The 21,318-nt window shown below is 46.2% G+C and overlaps 1 protein-coding gene across 4 annotated transcripts in view; it reads left to right on the forward strand.

The window, feature by feature from the left end:
- LOC143934246 (uncharacterized) overlaps positions 1 to 21,318 on the forward strand; it is a 69,174-nt gene that overhangs the window by 40,614 nt on the left and 7,242 nt on the right. For 2 of the 4 annotated variants that reach the window (XM_077457688.1, XM_077457690.1), the window contains one exon: positions 1,348 to 1,812. In XM_077457688.1, coding sequence (XP_077313814.1) covers positions 1,348 to 1,812 — 465 coding nt within the window. The remainder of the gene's footprint in view (positions 1 to 1,347; positions 1,813 to 21,318) is intronic. The other 2 variants (XM_077457689.1, XM_077457691.1) reach the window with 1 other exon arrangement.

Genomic DNA, 21,318 nt, shown 5'->3' on the forward strand with positions numbered 1-21,318 from the left:
CCCTCCCCTACACTGAACTTGTTTCCTGCAAACCTTTTCCTGAACTCCACCCATAAAGCTTAACCCTCTGTGTCCCTCATCCACACTGTCATGTCCAGCACTCCTTATATCATTGCATTCTTAATCCGTGCTTCTCTTGAGCGCTGACGCGCGTTAACACGATCGTATGTTCTGAGGTAACGCCTATTTCCCTGACAACGGCTTTAGCGCTACTTGCACTAATCTGATGCTGCCTGGGATTGATGCTGACCCTAACTGACACTAAAACCTATACTGGAGGAACCAGGGGGTTAAACCTTTATTCGGTAATATATGGCGGATACCCTGACGCTATAAAAACCTGATGGTGACAGTAACTAGCTAACTCACTAACTAGTGTCACCCTTGATACTAAATACAGTGATCAGAAAAGAGATCTGTACACTATACTGATGACACTGGTGACAGGGGGTGAAAGGGTTAACTAGGGGATGATCAAGGGGTTAATCCTTTTTTTAGGGGTTAATGGGGGCCTACTACTAACTGCCCTAACGCTGAATAGTGTCACAAGTGACACCAGTACAGTGATCAATGAAAAATCGGAAAACTGCACTTCGTGACACAGTGATAGTGAGTGAAGGGGTTAACTGGGGAGGCGATCAGGGTTAAAAAGTGTGCCTACGTGTTCTGTGTCAGTGTAGTGTTGGTGCAACTTACGGTTAGATGTCCTCTCTCTGGAACCAAAAAGGATTCCACGAGGGGAGATGATATCACTTCCTCTGCCTGTGTTTACTGGTAGAGGGCAGTCTCTCATTTGCCAGAACCAATCACCAGGTCCAGGCCAGAAATCATTGGAATGGACCTAGAGACTTATCGGTTCTGAAGCGAATTCGATCGCCACGGGAGCGACATGAGCCGGACGTACAATGATGGTGATTCGCATGGGAGAGGAAACTCCGGTGGGCAGTCAACAACTAGTTAATAGGATGATGGCACTGTCCATTCTGCAATTAAATCGCACAGTAGCGTTGTCACCCTGTGGAAAGGGTAGTTTTGAATTGACTTGTAGTTTTTAGCTGGACTTTTTTAAGAGCCAAACAAACGAAAGCCTAGCTCCAGCTATTACAATAGCAGTTTTTTTGTTTGTTTTGGAAGAAAGGGTTAACCCAAATTAATAACAGTTATCAATTGTAAGCACCCCAGTACTGTTATTTGGTTTGTCCCAGCACCTGTAATTTTTGCTAGACAGCTTGGTCTTCATGTAAATGCGAAGATAAGATGTATATACCACACAATTGCAAGAACACAAAATCATTTGCTATAGTGTTCTTTTAAATATATATTAAATATTTTTTTTTATCCTTTAAGCAGAAGACAAGCCTGCCACCTCAGGAATTCAAGACCAAAGAATGTCTCATGGTGCAAACACTGGAGTGTTCTCCATACAGACACCTAAGAAGAGGAAGGAGAGGTTTACTGACCAAGAACTCCATGCTCTGGTAGATACAATCCTGAAAAACATGGAGCAGTTATTTGGACGTAAAGTAGGCAATGCTGCAAAAAAAGCTGCTATCTGGGATGAAGTGGTAAAAAGTGTTAATATGCAAGGTAATATTCAACGAACACTTCCAGAATGCAAAAAGAAATGGGATGATTACAAAAGAAAAGTTAAGAAAATTATTGATAAGGCAAAGTCACAGCCTTCATCGACTGATACCATATCTATGGAAGACATGTTGCCCAGAAGACAAATGATAGTTGCTAAATTTTTCAAATGGGACACAGAAAGCACCAGCTCCACACAGCTCCTTAATAACTCTATCCTGGATGAAGGTAATTGTACTTTGGTATTGAAAATTTATCTGCTATTATGTACAAAATAAAACATTATAGAAAGAATGTCATATAAACAGTATGTGATTAAAAAGACCCAACTAGGTCATTCACACATCTATAACAAGGAAAGCAGAGTATTGTACTGTATTAACTATCGATGCATGCAGAAGGTTTTGGAGTTTAGGTGATACCTTTTATCAGCTAAATTAACATGGTATTAAAGGCTTGGCTTTAACCTCCCTGGCGGTATGATTATGAATTATAATCTAATAAATAATATAATTTTATTCAATAATGTAATACAAAATAATGAAATTTGTCAAACAAAGAAAATTCAATAAACATCCCGAGTGTGATACATTTTGAAACAAGGTACAGAACACAGTCCAACATCACAATTCGGACAATGGAACCTGCTTTCCATTGCTATGTCTCTTTGAACAGCAAATCACGCACATCCTGGTAGGTGCTGCCTTTTTTGCGGTTGGCGGTATGTAGTCCATAAAGTGACGACCTGTTAGGCGTTCTGGGTTGGCAAAGTCAACAGCACGTTGTCCAGGTCTGATCACAGCTACTGATGGTGTCTGGTGTTTGACAAAAATCTGCTCAGCCACCTTCCAGATAAAGTCAGAATGAACAATAGGTTTCCAAAGGCATTGTTCCAGAAGATGCCTGAAAATCTTTTTATAATATTTTATTTGCTGTTTATGCATTTCCGGGTAAAATGTCATTGCCTGATCGGCTCTGACGACTCCTCCCCTCCTGTTATCATAGTCTATCATGACTTACGGCTTCAGCACATCTTTCCCACCTTTTGTGTGGACCATGGCAGTGGAGGTATTGTGCACAGTACTCATGAGACACACGTCCTTCTTGTCTCACCATCGCATTACCATCCTCTTACCCTTCTGTCAGGCAACCATTTCTCAGGTTTTTAGTTTTTTTCTTGGAAAACATAGATGGCATGTCACGTCAGTTAGGCCTAATGGTACTATACGCATCAGTCTTGTTTTGTAGCAAAACCTCAAACAGTTCCGGAGACGTGTAGAAAATGTCCATGGTCACACAATATCCCTGGTTCAGCAATGGTTCCAGCAGTGTAAGGACAGGTGATGTGGCGATCCCATAGCCACTGTACCTGGGGTTGAACTTCGTGCCTTTACCGGTGTAAATGACCGAATTCCAGATGTACCCAGTGGATGACTCGCAGAGCATGTAGGATTTGATGCCAAACCGCACTCTTTTGGATGCAATAAACTGTATCCAGCTTGGGCGTTCCTTGTAGGCCCCCAAACTTTCATCCACACTGACGTCCCTTTCTGGCACGTAGGTCCACTGGAAATTGGTCACAATAATTTGGCATACCTCCAAGATTTTTTTTAGTTTGGGCGCAGGATGCGTGGTCTCATCAAACTCTTCATTGTTCGTGAAGTGGAAATACTTGATGAGGGAAAACCGGTATTCTGACATCATGGTGTAAAAAAACGGAGTGGCCAGTAATTTATTGGTGGTCCAGTACCATTTCTGGAGTGGTTTCCCCACCACCCCCTGAAGAATGATGAGTGCCAGAAACTGTCAGATGTCCTCTTTGGTAACCGGTTCCCACTTTCTGCTTCTGGAAAACCTGGCATGCAGCGTTCGGATTGCTGCTCTTGGTAGCGATTTGTCTCTGTGACAATTTTTTCAATTACCTCCTCAGTGAGGAATAATTTCAGGTATGCCAGAGGGTTGTCACGCTCAACATCTACCTTCATCCCAGGTGATCCAGTGAAGGGGAATCTTGGGGGTGCTACCTGGTCCCTATCGCAGTCAATAGGGCACCAAGTGTGCACATCGCTGAGGTCAGGTGCAGGATCATCAACGTTGTCACTTGCCAGATCAGTGTCAGTGTCAGAGGACAAGTCTCCCCACGACTCACTATCGCTCAGTTCTGCGAACAACTCCGTGTCGCTGTAGCTGTCGCTCAACTGGTCCAAAAGCGCTTTTGTAGCGAAGTGGCGCTTTTTTTTATGCAATGTTAGAAATATTTTATGGCCGCAAATTACAGTACAATGGAGGCAAGGGGCACTGTACATTGATCAGTGTCAGATCTGAGATGATACAGTGTAATCCTCTCAGATTACAATGCATCACCTCTTTTTATGTGTGTGTGTGTGTGTTTATATTATACTTTTTAAATTTCCCACCCAGTTCTGCTCCCATTCGCCGCTGCTGCTCGCAGGGAACGGAACCAGGAAGTCAGATTCCGGTGACATCGGAGGATCGCCAGGAGAAGGTAAGGGGCTCCGCTGGCAGCTCTGCAATGTTACCCTGAGCGTGACTCGGAGTTACCTCTCCTGGCATAGAAAATCAACCCCGAGTCAAGCTCGGGAATATCGCCAGGAAGGTTAATACCACTGCATTGACCAGTGCACCCAATAGTAAGCTGCTTGATATGAGGGCACTGGTGCGTGCTCACTCCCAGGGACACAGAGCCCCCCTCAGCCCCGCCCCCCCTCCTCATGGGCTCATTGACTGTGATTGACAGCAGTAGGAGCACTGCTGTCTTAGCCAAAGAGGAGAGGGAGTCCAAGGCTCTCGTGCACATCGTTGGATCGAGAGGGAGCTCAGGTGAGTATTAGGGGGGCTGTAGGGGGAGCAGCATACGGAAGTTTTTTTTCACCATCATGCACAGAATGCAGAGAACTTCAGCCTTTACAACCACTTTAAGTTATTAAAAGGTGCACACTTTCTGGAATCCTTGCTTCCCCTCTTTGGGCTTCATGCAATTTTTAAAAAATATACTGAAAGCCACATGTTTATACACAGGCTTACAAGGAGAACTGAAATCTGAAGATACAGTATCTCACAAAAGTGAGTACACCCCTCACATTTTTGTAAATTACACTTTGCTACAATGTAAAGTACTGAGTGTATAGCTTGTATAACAGTGTAAATTTGCTGTCCACTCAAAATAACTCAACACGCAGCCATTAATGTCTAAACTGTTGGCAACAAAAGTGAGTACACCCCCAAGTGAAAATGGCCAAATTGGGCCCAATTAGCCAGTTTCCTTCACTCACTAACAGTGTCATGTGACTCGTTAGTGTTACAAGGTCTCAAATGTGAATGGGGAGCAGATGTGCAAAATTTGGTGTTATTGCTTTCTCTTATATTGGTCACTGGAAGTTCAACATGGCACCTCATGGCAAAGAACTCTCTGAAGATCTGAAGAAAAGAATTGTTGCTCTGCATAAAGATGGGCTAGGCTATAAGAAGATTGCCAAGACCCTGAAACTGAGCTGCAGCATGGTGGCCAAGACCATATAGCATTTTAACAGGACAGGTTCCACTCAGAACAGGCCTTGTCATGGTCAACCAAAGGAGTTGAATGCACGTGCTCAGCGTCATATCCAGAGGTTGTCTTTGGGAAATAGATGTATGAGTGCTGCCAGCATTGCTGCAGAGGTTGAAGGGGTGGGGGGTCTGTCTGTCAGTGCTCAGAGCATACGCCGCACACTGCATCAAATTGGTGTGCATGGCTGTTGTCCCAGAAGGAAGCCTCTTCTAAAGATGATACACAAGAAAGCCCGCAAACAGTTTGCTGGAGACAAGTAGACTAAGGACGTGGATTACTGGAACCATGTCCTGTGGTCTGATGAGACCAAGATAAACTTATTTGGTTCAGATTGTGTCAAGCGTGTGTTGTGGTGGCAACCAGGTGAGGAGTACAAAGACAAGTGTGTCTTGCCTACAGTCAAGGATGGTGGTGGGAGTGTCATGGTCTGGGGCTGCATGAGTGCTGCCTGCACTGGGGAGCTACAGTTCATTGAGGGAACCATGAATACCAACATGTACTATAACATACTAAAGCAGAGCATGATCCCCTCCCCTACAAGATATAGAGGTATGGTGGAAGGATGGGAATGCCTGTACGTAAATTATAGAAAAAGGAATCCATGTGCTGTGCAGAGCTGCCTCTGACTGGTAACGAGCAAGCTACAGTAGATTGCCTGTTAGCAGCTACTTCAGCACTGGTTCGCAACGACTCAGCATCCTGCTGTCAGGTCACCTGAGGCCAGGTGACAGTTGTACACCACTGGGGTTAGGAGCGCGCTGCTAAGGTTGTGGACCTACAGCTAACTGCTGCGGATGGTTCAGGAAAGCAACTCCACCTGAACACTGACACGGACCAAACAGGGAGCTAGAGAGTAAGATTCTCCAGGGTGCAGAATCTAAGAGCCAGCAGGTTTTCACCAGAGCCTCTGGTGGTGAGGATTGATTTTGCTGCAGCTGACTTTAGGTCACAGCCCCGTGGTCCCTCAGCTCATGCTCACGGACTGGCTCTAGTGGACAGAGTGGAAGCAGCAGTTCAGAGTTAAATAGAGGATAGTCAGTAGAACAAGCCAAGGTCAGTACATGGAAGTCAGAGATAAACATACAGCAGGACGCCACACAGAAGCCTAATCACAACTGTTGCTTGGGCAAGGCTTGCTTGCTGTGCGTGGGGTTAGTGTTCCCTGTTAGAGGCTGGGGTGGAGCCATGCTGAAAGAAGATTACTTAGGTGTGAGGGCATGGCCCCTAAGCTGATCCACAGACCAGTGGGGTAAGCAGTCATCATATCCCCTTCATGACCAGGCCATTTTTTGCGATACATCATTGTGTTACTTTGACAACGTGCAACGCTATATCCAAAGAAAATGTATCTCCTTTTTTCCCACAAATAGAGCTTTCTTTTGGTGGTATTTGATCACCTCTGCGGTTTTTATTTTTTGCGCTATAAACAAAAAAAGAGGGTCAATTTTGAAAAAAAAACAAGAAAAATTACTTACTTACCGGTAACATCCTTTTCCAGGAGTCTTTCAGGACAGCCACCATAGAGAGACCCTGGCTCCTCCCCTCTTAGGAAACACCACCTTCAATTTCACAATTTAAGTCTCATCCTCCCTCCGTCCCCTCAGTTCTTCCAGAGTACCCCCGGCCAACTGGGGAGACACAAGAACATGTCAAACAAACAATCTTACCTGATGGTCTCATGCGATGAGTTCCCAAAGATATCCAAAAGCCTGGGTGGGAACCGGTGCTGTCCTGAAAGACTCCTGGAAAAGGATGTTACCGGTAAGTAACTCCGTTTTTCCCAAGTCCGTCTTTCAGGACAGCCACCGTAGAGAGGATAAGCGAGCACATTACCTTAGAGTGGGACTACTGCCTGCACCACTTTACGACCAAAGGCTTGGTCCTTGGCTGACAGAAGATCCAATCTGTAGTGCTTTACAAATGTAGAAAAACTGGACCACGTCGCAGCTCTATAAATCTGTTCTGGAGAATTACCAGCCCACTCTGCCTAAGAAGTTGCCACTGCCCTGGTTGAGTGTGCCCTGATCCCAACTGGGGGTTCTAACCCCCCTGTCACATAAGCCTGCTCAATGGTCAACCTTAACCATCTGGCTATCGTACGTTTAGAGGCTCTGGAACCCTTCCTGGCCCCTGAAAATAATACAAAAAGTGAATCAGACTTTCTGAACTGACTTGTGCAATCTAAATAATGAAGGACACATCTTCTAACATCCAATCTATGAAAAATGTGTTCCTGTTCTCTTACAGGATTTGAACAGAAAATAGGCAGCACAATCTCCTGGTTTCTATGAAATCTCGAGGCTACCTTTGGTAAAAAGGCCGGATCTAACTTAAAAATCAAACGGTCCAAAAAAACCTGAAAAAAGGGTGCCCTAACAGAAAGGGCTTCGAGTTCACTCACTCTCCTTGCCGTAGTGATTGCCACCAAAAATACAGTTTTGAGAGTGATCAATCTTAACGTGCAAGACTCCAATGGCTCAAAAGTTTCTCCTGTGAGAACCTGTAAAACTAATGAAAGATCCCATACTGGGAAGGGGGAATTTCTGACAGGTCTCTGCCTACTTAAGGCTCTAAAGAACCTCACTATCCAAGGGTCTGTTGCTAGATGCCTTTCCAGAAATTCGCTTAAAGTGGATACCTGACTCTTCAAGGCTACAGAGCTGCGCACATCAAAAGAGTTCTCTGAACACCAGCTATTGAATCGCTTCCAAACCTTCAAGTAAATTACCTGCTTTTCCTTTTTCCTGTAACTTAGGAGAGTGGCTACTAAGTGATCCGTAAACCCTTTGCCCTTCAGCAATTCCTCCTCAGTAGCCAGGCTGCCAGGTTCCACCGCTCCACCTGGGGACAGCAGATTGGACCCCGAGAAAGAAGATCCTCCTGGACTGGGAGCATCCAGGGGGGTTCCACAGACAGGCCCTTCAGAATAGAAAACCACGACCTCCTGGGCCAGTGTGGCGCAGTTAGAATGAGACTAGTGTTCTCCGCCTGAAACTTCCTCAACACTGCAGGGATCAGAACAGGAGGGGGGAAAGTATAGCACCTAGAGAATCTCCAACTCTGTGCTAGTGCGTCCACCCCCAACGCCCCGTCCCCCCTGTTTATGGAAAAGAAGAGGGCTACCTTTGCATTTTCCCTTGAGGCAAAAAGGTCTATCGAAGGAATTCCCCACCTTAGGGTGACCATTTCGAAAACCTCTTGTTTCAGAACCCAGTTGCCTTCACTCAGCGTTCTCCTGCTGAGGAAATCTGCTACCTGATTTTGCTCCCCCTTCAAATGTATCGCTGAAAGGGATAGGACATTAGCTTCGGCCCACCTGAGGATGGCTTTTGCTAGGGCCCATGAGGATCCGCTCCTGGTGCCCCCTGTCTGTTGACGGATGCCACTACCGAGGAATCGTCTGAACGGACTCGCACATGATGTCCCTGAAGTTCCCTCTGAAAGGCCCTGAGTGCCAGATCTACTGCTCTCAGCTCCCTCCAATTTGAGGATCTCTTTGACTCCCTCCTCTCCCAGGTACCTTGTACCAGACGGGAGTCTAGGTGCGCAACCCAGCCTGAGCCGCTCGCATCATTTGTAACAACCCTGCATACTGGTAAAACCCACTCCAAACCTTTGCAACAAATTTGCTTCAAGACCTGGCCCAAAAAGCAAGTCCCCTGTGAAAGGGATCCCACAGAGCTTTATTTTGGACGCACTGTCCCCCTGCCATGTCTTCAGCCATAAGGCCCTCCTGGCTGAGTTGGTCAGGGCCGTAGACCTTGCAGACATTCGCACAGATTCAGCCGAAGCATCCGCAATGTATGCTACCCCCTTAAGCAGCATGGGAAAGGAGGATAAAATAGTCTCCTTTGCCGTCCCTGCTTCAACGTGTGCCTTAATCTGGGTAAGCCAATTTTCCATATTACGAGCCACCACTGTGGCTACCATGGCAGGCTTAAGATTTCCCTGTGATGAGTCCCAGGCTTTCTTCAAAATTGAATCCATGCTTTGATCCATAGGGTCTGAAAGTACCCCCATGTCCTCAAAGGCCAGATCAGTATGTCTGGACACCTGAGAAAAGGCAGCATCTAACCTGGGAGATTTATTCCAGACAAGAGCCTCCTCTTCCGCAAAAGGAAACCTTTGTTTCAATGCACCAGAAAAGAAAGGTTTTGTTTCGGGATCCTTTTTCTGTTCCCCCAGGTCCTTGTACATCTGATCGTGGAGTGACAATGTCTTCCTTTTCTCTTGTATACCTAAAGTGGTATGAATAGCTCCTAAGAGCTCCTTCACTTCTTCCAGGGAAAGTTTATACCGTGAGGTCCTTTTGGATTCCCCATCCAATCCCTCTCCATCAGATTCCCCTTGGGAATCTGAGGCAGCACTGTCAACTTCTTCCTCAGAATCCTCTCTGGAACCCCCTGGATTCTCCCCACTAGCAGGGGGAACATCCTCTGGGCTAGGTGGTACACTCTGATGCGCTGGTGGAGGAGTGCTCTGGGGCTGAGGCCACTGGAAACTAGAAAAAAGCGTTTTGAAGGACTGGAAAATACTAGAGAGTTCCTTCACAGATGCCGCCAGGTCTGTACCCTGTTCTGCTGCCTGCTCCCTAACCAACCCCTCAATACACTCCTTACAAAGTGCCTTGGTCCGGGAATCCCCCATAGAGGCTCTACACGAAGGACTTGCTCGTGGCTTTCTGAAATATACAGAAATAAAAGAGAGGGTAGCATAAGTTTAAAGAACACCAGCGCTACTTAGAGGACCACCGGGAGTGCCCCCCCTAGGACCAACCACCACCAGGGTCCCAGACACACTCCCCTTCCCCCCGACCACCAAAGGGGAATAACACCAGTGGAGCTACTGGTTACTGAGTAAGGGAACACCTCCCCAGGGTTCCTCTTACCTTTGAGTGGCTGGTGCTGTTGTCCCCAGGAGCCGCTCTTGAAGCCTCTGCTTCGGACATTCTCCTGCTGAGGAAGAGTGGTACGAACGTGCCTCCGACAGCTACCTGTACAGCTTAGAGAAAGAGGTGGCACCAGCCGAACGCTTGGTCCCCTTTCATGAACCGCGTCCGGAACCGGAAGACCCAGATCCAACCAGAAATGATGTTGCCGTCACCCGGTCCGGCCTTCAGCTCCATGCCGACTGCAAACACAGGGGGACCTAGGACATTCTGCTGCAGTTCCCCACTGGGCGAACGAACGGGTGGACCTCCCCAAACTTCTTGCTTTCCCCAAGCGAAGTTTGGAGTGCGCGAAAAACGGTCAGTACGAACGCTCAGCTCCCTAGCCGACTAGACTGCCGAGTGTAGTCAGATAGACAATCGGACTGCCGAGCGGAGCCAGGGAGACCACTGTCTCCTCCACTCTAGATAACATAGCCTCAGCCTCCCCGACTGTTTAGCTAAGGTTCCCTTAGCGGTGTCTCCCCACTGGAGGAAACACCATAACCTAGGGGATGGAGGGAGGATGAGACTTAAATTGTGAAATTGAAGGCGGTGATTCCTAAGAGGGGAGGAGCCAAGGTCTCTCTACGGTGGCTGTCCTGAAAGACGGACTTGGGAAAAAAACTATATCATTTAATGTCGGTTATAAAACAGATCAAATATATATTTTTTTTTAAATGTCTTCATCAATTTAGGCCAATATGTATTCTGCTACAAATTCTGCTAGTAATTGCAGCGGACAAATTGGACAACTAAGTGATGTTTTTGACACTTTTTTGGAAATCAGTGACATTATTACAGTGATCAGTGCTAAAAAATATGCACGGTTGCTGTACTAATGGCACTGGCAAAGAAGGGGTTAACACCAGAGGCGATCAAAAGGTTAGGGGGACCCTAGGGGATGCTCTGACTGGGTGAAGACAGAGATCTGTGTTCATGCTTAGCAGGACCACAAGATCTCTATCTTCTCCCCTGTCAGAACGGTGATTCTGCCTCTCCCAGGAACGATTGCACGTGGCCGGACGATATCGGGTCCGCCAGACCCGCTGATTGGCATCTGCCATGTCCAATTAGCACACGACTGCAGAGCCAATTAATAGAATCTGACCTAACAACCAGCCTCGGTTGAACAGAGAGGGATACACATGGATCAAAATTTTTGCGGTTCCTGATGAACTGGCTGAATTTTGGCTGAATTTAGGCCATAGCCCCATATACCGGAGAAGCAATGAAATACAGCCATTAATGAGGTACAATTATTATCTTGACACATACAGTGATAATGGTTATTGGAATAATATATTATCTATAGTTATCATTTAGAAGTGTTATTGGGCTAATCAATTAGGAGATAAGAAGTCCAGGTAAACTTGTTTAGCATGAACAGAATCTATCTTCTATAGAGCTAAAGTCAGGGCTGAAGATACAGTTGGATCCGTTCAGATGCCACAGACAGAAATGCCAAAATGGGCAACTCAGGAGGGTTTTCATAAAACAGGGATATAATCCGGTGACAACCAATACACAGGTCAGGAAAGCATTTACTGTTTCATCCTCAGAACATGTATTTTACAGTATACACAGACAGAGAAGGATAACAATGGCCATATTTCACCAGCACCCCTCAACCCTCCCCCACCCCTTTCTTTACATTGTCAGCTGGGGCAAGGAGCTAAACATGCACTCCATGGTGAGCACCCCCATGCAAGAGATACATTTACCTGTTTGCAGTGTGTGCCTAGTTTTAGGAGTGGTAATCTGCAATTTATTACAGTTTTTGGCTTTAGATGTGCTATAGGCATTTAATAACATTTACTGTATATTTCTAATGTGAGCTTTCTTTTTGGAATCTGCTCAGTGGGTTTAGTTCCACTTTAAGGAAAGCTGGAAAAATAAAAAACATAAAAGCAACTTTTGCAATTACATTAACATGTTAAAGCCTATGTGAGATTTTAGTGAATAGGCTTCTGAGTTTCTTTCTTAAAGATGAAAGAAAATTAGGAATTGACTTAGGGCATCAAACTGGCCACATTGATAATGGCTGGTAAAGCCAGCCATAGACAGTGTGATTTTCTTTCTTGAAACCACGGCAATTGTGTTCTCCCCACAGGGTGGAGCCATCCCTGCTGGGAGAACACACAGTGATTATTTCAAGCAGCTATAGCCGCAGGCAATAATCTCACAAAAAATCAACTTGATTTGACTGAATTGATTGATCAGCTTGGGTACAATCAGCCTGGTCCCTGTTGAACCTGCTGAAATCCAAACCATCTATGGCTGGATTAAGGCTTGTGTTTGCAGTGTAGTATTCCTTGTTAGAACAATGGAACTGATACTACTATACACATTCTACAGTTGCCCCCATATTATTATGCTGTAATCTGCTGTGTAAACAGTTTATATGACACAGAAAACTCTGGACACACAGTTGCTGTATTAAACTGGCCATTTTCTATTCCCAGTTAGCACTAGCTAGAAATCACTTGCTTGATTGAGGGAAGTTGTGACAGACATTCCTTCACAAAGGGCAATAACCCAGTTCCAATGTCAACAAAAGTGAATACATTCATTGCACAAGATGATCTCTGCCTGGCTCCATGCTTTTATCTGTTTCACCCTATTAAAGGGCTTAATAGTAGAGATAGAAAAACCAAAGCTTGGGGCGGTGATGTTCAGTTTCTTTGAGGCTTTTATCTGTCTAATTTTTTCCTGCTTCTTGTGCCTATGGCACCAGTTTTAGGAAAGGAAGACTGATGCCGCGTACACACAACCAAACTTTCCAGCAGACTAGGTCCAACGGAATCAGTCCATTGGGCAATCCGATCGTGTGTGGGCTAATCCGATTGTTTTTCATTGTAAAAATCTGACGGACCTAGAAATAGAACATGTTTCAAATCTGTCCGATGGACTCAATTCCTATCGGAAAAAACGTTTGCCTGTATGTCGGTCCAACGGACCAAATACGATGCAAGGGAAGCTATTGGCTACTGACTATTGTACTTCCTTTTTTAGTCCCGTCTTACGTCATCACGTTCAAAACTAACGGATTTTCGAGCGTACTTAGTCCGTTTGTGTGTAGCCAAGTCCGTCGGAACTCCGCTGAAAAGTCCGTCGGACCTCGTCTGCCGGAAAGTCAGATCGTGTGTACACAGCATTAGGCTGCCACCGGGACAAGAAGGCACAGATAGCAGAAAAAAAAAAAAAACACACACACAACACCTTCTAGCCCCTTCTCTCCAATCAGAATCATTTATCTCTACTGGAGAGAAGTAACATCACTTCCTGTCCTGGGAGGAAGTGAGGGCAAATCTCCCCGCCAAGGACAGCAACAAAAACCTGACAGACACTGTAAATCTTCCCTACTCTATACAAAATGAAATAAAGTTTTCCCGGGAATTGGAATTCGATAACCAATTAAGGCAGATCACACTTATCCACACTATTTATTTAAGCACCCTCCAATGCTGTTCTGCAAAATGTAAAAAAAAATCACCTAAAAATTCATACAACCATAAATAAGCGCATCTACAAATAAGCTCAATCCTCCCAAATGTCTGTATATCTATTATACAAACACTTTTTAAAAAAAGCAAAAAATACAAAAGTATATATTTGTGGATGAAAAAAAATCCTTATAAATCAAAGTCCTTAAACATAAAAAGCAGGGGTGTAGCTACAGGGGTCAGAATTGCTCCATGCTCCAGGGGGCCCTTGCAGGCCCTTTGTACACCCGGATAGAGAGGGTGAACGCATATAGGGGAACCAATATCCTCTGTGACGGACTGCCTAGCACCCAGCCTTGGTGCTTCTGCCAAGATACAGCTTCCTCCACTCTGGAACCAGCAACCAAGTATTATAGCTGAGCATTGCAACCAAGAACTAGGCCACACTAGCTTGGGTGCAAACTGGAACTGATGTTATTGCAAATTTACACAGAATATACAGTACACGCAATCAGGTAAGAATGTGATCACAGGTCAGTGCCCACTCAGACAGGTCGGCACCAGTTCCTCAGAAAGACCTAGGGCTATCCAAATCTCATTAACCAGCGTTCACTTGTGTAATATGTCCACTAGATAAGTCATCACTAGACAAAACTCATACGATGTTCCAGCAGTCTTAAAAAGTGGAATTCATTTATCTTTATAGATTTGAGGGATATTGTCGATACATATTTCTGTCCCAAGTGGAGGAGCTTCCCCAATTCAGTCTGCAGAAGGCCCACCATATTTCCTCTGACCATTAACCTGTACAAAACGAACATTACACCTTTCTATCCACTCCAATAGGGAAACTTTATTGTCCTTATTCATAGAATTAATTCAAGGCTCGCTCTCAGCATTCATCACATTGTTGTCCATCATTAGAGAATGGTCTGCTCTCTCCATGGGATCAGAAGCTGAACTGAGCTCTTTACCATGCTCTGACCATGAGAAGCAGACAAAATCCCCAGTCTCCTCCATGGGCCATAATAGTGGGTAGAAGGCTAGTCCCAGTCCCCTCCAAGAGCCCTTGTCCCAGGTTGGATCTGTCACACCCTCCATTTTCCTCTTGCAGCCATTGAATGCCTGCTTCTCTTCAGGAGGAAAATGAAAGGCATTGGTTCCCCTATATGCCGCCGCCCCTCCTATTCAGTTTCTTTCTGCTGTGCCCGAGCTAATGCTCTCTCTCCGCCCTCCGGTGTTCTCTCCAGGCCCTATTGTGCTCACTACTGGCCTCCTCTCATTCGCAGCTCTGCTGACTTATTCCTTCCCCTCTCATTTGAATGGGCTGCTGTGCCCGAGTTTCCCGCACAAAAATGTGCATGAATGCACCATTTTAAAAATACAGCCACAGGGAAATTGTGTGGTCTTTTTGACCATGCATTTTACCTGCTGTTCCTGCACTCGCAAACATGCTATTGTTTGAGATGTGTGGGGGTTTCGTGCCAATGAGAACGAATGGCAGCCCAGCGTGTCTCGTAAGAGCAATGGGATTTGGCTACAGGTGGTTGCGGAACAGGTGCGATTCCTGCACCCAAAACCAACCCGCAGACTGAGGCAAATTGCGAACCTAGCCAAAATCAGGATCCACACAGATTCCTCACCGACAGCTGGCTCAGCCTCTCAGTGTGTTGCTGAGAGCCTGAAGCAGCAGCTCCCACTCCCTTCACAGCCCAGTGCTCCAGTGAGTGCTAGAATGGCAGAGCAGAGAGCTGGCGATTTACAGTCTCAGTAAAGACCAAAAACCAAGCTATCAGCAGTATTTGCTCACAGTTTTTGGTGTTAGAGGTGGAGGGGGGGGGGGGGGGGAATTCCGCATCACAGCATCAGACCGATGCTGCATCCACCTAGGTGAGTATGAAAGTTTATTTCTTTAAATTTCCATACTTTTCTTTTAAGATAGTGGGTAGTTTTTTTTTGTTTTGTTTTTTAATTGTCTTCAAGTTGTTTTTACTCCTCTGTTCCTTTGTGGGCAGCTAGGTAGTTGGCGTTGCTTAGATGTTACTACAAGGTAGTGTAGGTTTTATTGTGAAGGGAGAGGTAAGAGGGATACGTTTTAAATAAAATTAAACCAGGATAATTACAGTAGGAGATGATACAGTTTGGTGGGGTGGTTAGAAGTATGGGAGAATGGAGATAGAGAGGGTACATTCTATATCCTGATCCAAGGTCAGGATTCTACTGGTCCTAAACGTTATTGTATTGTTTAACCACTTTCAGACCGGACCATTTTGCTGGTCAATGACCAGAGGTCTTTTTACAATTTGGCACTGCGCTGCTTTAACTGGTAATTGCGCGGTCATGCAATGTTGTACCCAAACAAAATTTGCGTCCTTTTTTTCCCACAAATAGAGCTTTCTTTTAAAGGTATTTGACTGACTCTGCGATTTTTTTTTTTTGCGATATAAACGTAAAAAGACCGCAAATTTTGAAAAAAAATGATATTTTCTACTTTTTGTTATTAGAAAAATCCAATAAACTCAATTTTAGTCATACATTTAGGCCAAAATGTATTCAGCCACATGTCTTTGGTAAAAAAAAAGTCAATAATTGTATATTTATTGGTTTGCGCAAAAGTTGTCACATCTACAAACTAAGGTACGTTTTCTGGAATTTACGCAGCTTTTAGTTTATGACTGCCTATCTCATTTCTTGAGGTGCTAAAATGGCAGGGCCGTACAAAACCCCCCCCAAATGACCCCATTTTGGAAAGTAGACACCCTAAGGAAATTGATAAGAGGCATGTTGAGCCCATTGAATATTTTATTTTTTTGCCTCAAGCGATTGAATAATGACAAAAAAAAATTTTTTTTTTTTTTTTACACAAAGTTGTCACTAAATGATATATTGCTCATGCTCACACATGCCATGGTTATATGTGGAATTGTACCCCAAAATACATTCTGCTGCTTCTCCTGAGTACGGTATGTGGTCGACTTTTTGGAAGCCTAGCCGCGTACGGGGCCCCGAAAACCAAGCACCGCCTACAGGCTTTCTAAGGGCGTAAATTTTTGACTTCACTCCTCACTACCTATTACAGTTTTGAAGGCCATAAAATGCCAAGATGGCACAAAACACCCACAAATGACCCCATTTTAGAAAGTAGACACCCCAAGCTATTTGTTGAGAGGCATGTTAAGTCCATGGAATATTTTATATTTTGCCACAAGTTGCGGGAAAATTACAAACTTTTATTTATTTTTTTTATTTTTTTTACAAAGTTGTCACTAAATGATATATTGCTCACACATGCTATGGGCATATGTGAAATGACACCCCAAAATAAATTCTGCTGCTTCTCCTGAGTACGGTGATACCACATATGTGGGACTTTTTGGGAGCCTAGCCGCGTACGGGGCCCCGAAAACCAAGCACCGCCTTCAGGCTTTCTAAGGGCGTAAATTTTTGACTTCACTCCTCACTACCTATTACAGTTTTGAAGGCCATAAAATGCCAAGATGGCACAAAACCCCCACAAATGACCCCATTTTAGAAAGTAGACACCCCAAGCTATTTGCTGAGAGGCATGTTGAGTCCATGGAGTATTTTATATTTTGCCACAAGTTGCGGGAATATTACAAACTTTTTTTTTTTTTTTTACACAAAGTTGTCACTAAATGATATATTGCTCACACATGCCATGGGCATATGTGAAATGACACCCCAAAATAAATTCTGCTACTTCTCCTGAGTACGGGGATACCACATGTGTGGGATTTTTTGGGAGCCTAGCCGCGTACGGGGCCCCGAAAACCAAGCACTGCCTTCAGGATTTCTAAGGGCGTAAATTTTTGATTTTACTCCTCACTACCTATCGCAGTTTTGAAGGCCATAAAATGCCAAGATGGCACAACCCCCCCCCCCCCCCCAAATGACCCCATTTTGGAAAGTAGACACCCCTAAATTTAGGGGTACACTAGTGAGACTCACAGGTAAAAAAGCACCTAGGCTGTCAGCGACTGTATCAAAACGCTACAAAAAAAACTGTTAGCGATCGCAGGGATCAGGCCTGACTGTGCGAACGCTGCAGTTATGTGCGTTGTGTTTTGTAAGTGACAGTGATCGATCGATACTGCACTTGGGTGGGCTGGGCTGGGCTTGGCGGAGGGGCTAAACGCAGGTGCTAGCAGGTATCTGGGCTGATCCCGCTAACAATGCGTTTTGGGAAACCTAAACTGCTGGCGACGCTAATATAGATCTGATCAGATACTATATTACTAAGGGAGGTGTATGCTTTGCGCGTGGGTGTTAGCGGTACTGGCACTAACCTGACGCTGCCTGGGGCGACGCAGACCTTATCTGACCCTCAAACTTATATCACCCGCCCGGTGATCATGGGGTTAAACCTTTATTAGGTAATAAATGGCGGGTGCCCTGAAACTATAAAAAAATAACTAACCAACCAGCGTCACCTGTAACAGCTATATGGTGATCACTGGTGAAAGGGTTAACTAGGGGGCAATCAGGGGGCTTTATGTGGTAGTATATGGGGGTCCCTGGCGCTATAAAAAGCTGCGGCGAACCTAAATACCTACCTGCCTAACTAGCGTCACCTGTGACACTAATACAGCGATCAGAAAAACGATCGCTTATTAGGCTGGGTTCACACTGGAGCGATGCGGGAACGCCACAAATCCGCGGCGGGTTCCCGCATCACACTGCCCTATGCGAACTGCTGGGAGTGTCAGTGAAATGTTAATGACACCCCCAGATCAGTTCGCATATCGCAGTGCGATCTGCAAACTCGGACAGGAATCGGATCGCATGGTGTGAACACCCATGCGATCCGATTCTGCTGCGGACCAAAAAAAGGGTCCCGTGCGAGTTTGCGGCGGGTGCGATGCGAATTCAGCCATACTATCTGTATGGCTGAACTCGAATCGCACAGAGATCGGATGTGATTTGCACTGCAGTGCGGTGCGAATCACATCCGTTCTCATAAACCGCTGCAATGTGAACCCAGCCTTAGTGACACTGGCGACGGGGGGTGATCACGGGGTTAAACCTTTATTGGGGGGGGTTAGGGGGGTACCCTAGAACTAAAGGGGGCTAACCCTAACTGCCCTAACAGTTATTACAGTCACAAATGACACCAATGCAAAAAAAAAAAAATGCAATTGGTGTCACTGTGACTGGGGGTGCAGGGGTGATTGGGGGGGGGGGGTGAGAGTGTGCCTGGCATGTTCTACTGTATTGTGTAGTGTTGGTGCAACTCACCGATCCTCTCTCCTCGGTGCCGGAACGAAAAATACCGACACGGAGGAGAGATTACATCACTTCCTCTGCCTGTGTTTACATTACAGGAGAGGAAGTGATGTCACGCTGCACTTCCATTCGTCAGGAGCGATCGCGAGGGGGTGGCCATGAACGAATGGCCGCCCCCTCATCCCGGATCGCTCCTGAACGGATTCCGACCGCCGCTGGCACCGGGGGGGGGGCCCGATCGGGCCCCTCACCCGTGGGAAGGCAGGGACGTACAGGTACGCCCATATGCCTGCCCGTGCCATTCTGTCGACGTACATCGTCGTGCGGCGGTCGGCAACTGGTTAAGCATGTTGAGGATTCTAGATGTAAGTTGTTCCATAAGATAAAATGTATTTTTCTTATGAGATTATATAGTTCCTCAATAGTAGGGATGAGCTTCGTGTTCGAGTCGAACATACGTTCGACTCGAACATCGGCTGTTCGCCCGTTCAGCGAAGTCCGAACTTTTTGGTCCGTTCGCGCCAAATTCGTGTGGCGCTCACGGCCCACAATGCACTGCGATGGCGCAGTGCATTGTTGGCTCGTGATTGGCCAAGCATGCACTGTGACCCCGCATGCTTGGCCAATCGCAGCGCCAGCAGCGAGGAGAGCCATGATTGGCCACAGGCAGGATGCCTGTGGCCAATCAAAGCTCAGGCTGTGTAGTGCACGCCCCACACTATATAAGGCCGCCAGCACGGCGGCCTTGTGTAGTGTGTTGGCGTCTGAAGCAGTGGGTGCTCTGTGTACCTTCAACACAGTACACACCGATCGTTTTCGGACGATTTTCGATCTTGCTGTTGTGTAGTGGTTGTTGTCTGCGTGCCCTGACCGCAGTATACACCGCTATATTCACCTCACCTATATAGCTAGTGATCTATCTTTTATAATAGAGCTTGCAGTCAGTAGTGTTAGGAGCTTGTGCGTGCTGTCTGCGTGCTCTGTACCCAGTACATACCGCTATATCCACCTACATAGCTCTTCTCTATTTGAGCCCACTTGCCATCTGCAAGAGTTATTGGAAGTTGTGTGTGCCTCCAGCACAGCACAGTATACATCTGTATATACCCCTTTATCTCTGGTGTTCTATAATAAAGGCATCTGCAGGAGTTAGTGGGTGTTCTGTGTACCTTCAACACAGTACACACCGATCGTTTTCGGACGATTTTCGATCTTGCTGTTGTGTAGTCGTTGTTGTCTGCGTGCCCTGACCGCAGTATACACCGCTATATTCACCTCACCTATATAGCTAGTGATCTATCTTTTATAATAGAGCTTGCAGTCAGTAGTGTTAGGAGCTTGTGCGTGCTGTCTGCGTGCTCTGTACCCAGTACATACCGCTATATCCACCTACATAGCTCTTCTATATTTGAGCCCACTTGCCATCTGCAGGAGTTATTGGAAGTTGTGTGTGCCTCCAGCACAGCACAGTATACATCTGTATATAACCCTTTATCTCTGGTGTTCTATAATAAAGGCATCTGCAGGAGTTAGTGGGTGTTGTGTGCCTCTAGCACAATATACACTACCCAACTGCTTTTTTACCCAACTCCCTTCAGGCCATTACCATGTCTGGAAGACCAGCAAGGAGAGGCAGACAGGCGCGAGCCGATAAAAGAGGGCAAGCAGGCTCTGTGTCTAGAGACAACAGTGCTGGTCGTGGACGCGGTGCATTGTCATCAGCACGTGGCCATGGGACACGCTTGTCCTTCTTTTCGGCAGCTGGACATGTTGAGCCGCAACATGCCAACGACTTGGTAGAGTGGATGACCAAGCCCTCTTCATCCTCCTCATCCTCTCTCACCCAGTCTCAGGGTACTAGCAAAGCAGCTGCCAACGCATCGTCTTCCCTCCTCTCAATGTCATCATCAGTGACTCCTTCCCTAGACCCACCACGTCCTCCTGAGGAGTCTCCTGAACTCTTTGAGCACAGTGTTGGGTACATGCTCCAGGAGGATGCCCAGTGTTTTGTAGCCTCTGATGATGACACTCAGCTAGAGGAAGGCAGTAGCGTGAATGCAGAGAGAGGGGATGCTCAAGAAGCACAGCAATCTGGCAGTCATGTTCCACAAGCTGCAGCATACTGCCAGGTTTGCTACAGCGATGAAGAGGGAGGGGATGATGAGGGCACTGACTCCACGTGGGTGCCTGGTAGGAGAGAGAAGGAGGAGGAGGAGGAGGAGGCACATGTCCAACGAGGCAGGATGCCCTCCGGGGGCCAGCTTAGGGGCAGCACACCGACTGAATCACACCGCAGAGCTCTGCCTCTGCACGTTATTCTAAAAGTTCTTTGGTGTGGGCCTTTTTTGAGACGAGTGCATCAGATCGCACCGCTGCTATTTGCAACATATGTCTCAAGCGAATCTCGCGTGGCCAAAACATCAATCGCTTGGGCACCACATGCTTGACCAGACATATGTTGACCTGCCATGCAGCTCGTTGGCAAGCGTACCTCAAAGACCCATACCAAAGAACAAAGCGGCCCTCTCCTTGCTCCTCATCAGCTGGCA

The sequence above is a fragment of the Lithobates pipiens genome, unplaced genomic scaffold (assembly GCF_037356315.1).
Source record: "Lithobates pipiens isolate NorthernLeopardFrog02 unplaced genomic scaffold, aLitPip1_a1.2 Scaffold_27, whole genome shotgun sequence".
In the NCBI taxonomy this organism is placed as follows: domain Eukaryota; kingdom Metazoa; phylum Chordata; class Amphibia; order Anura; family Ranidae; genus Lithobates; species Lithobates pipiens.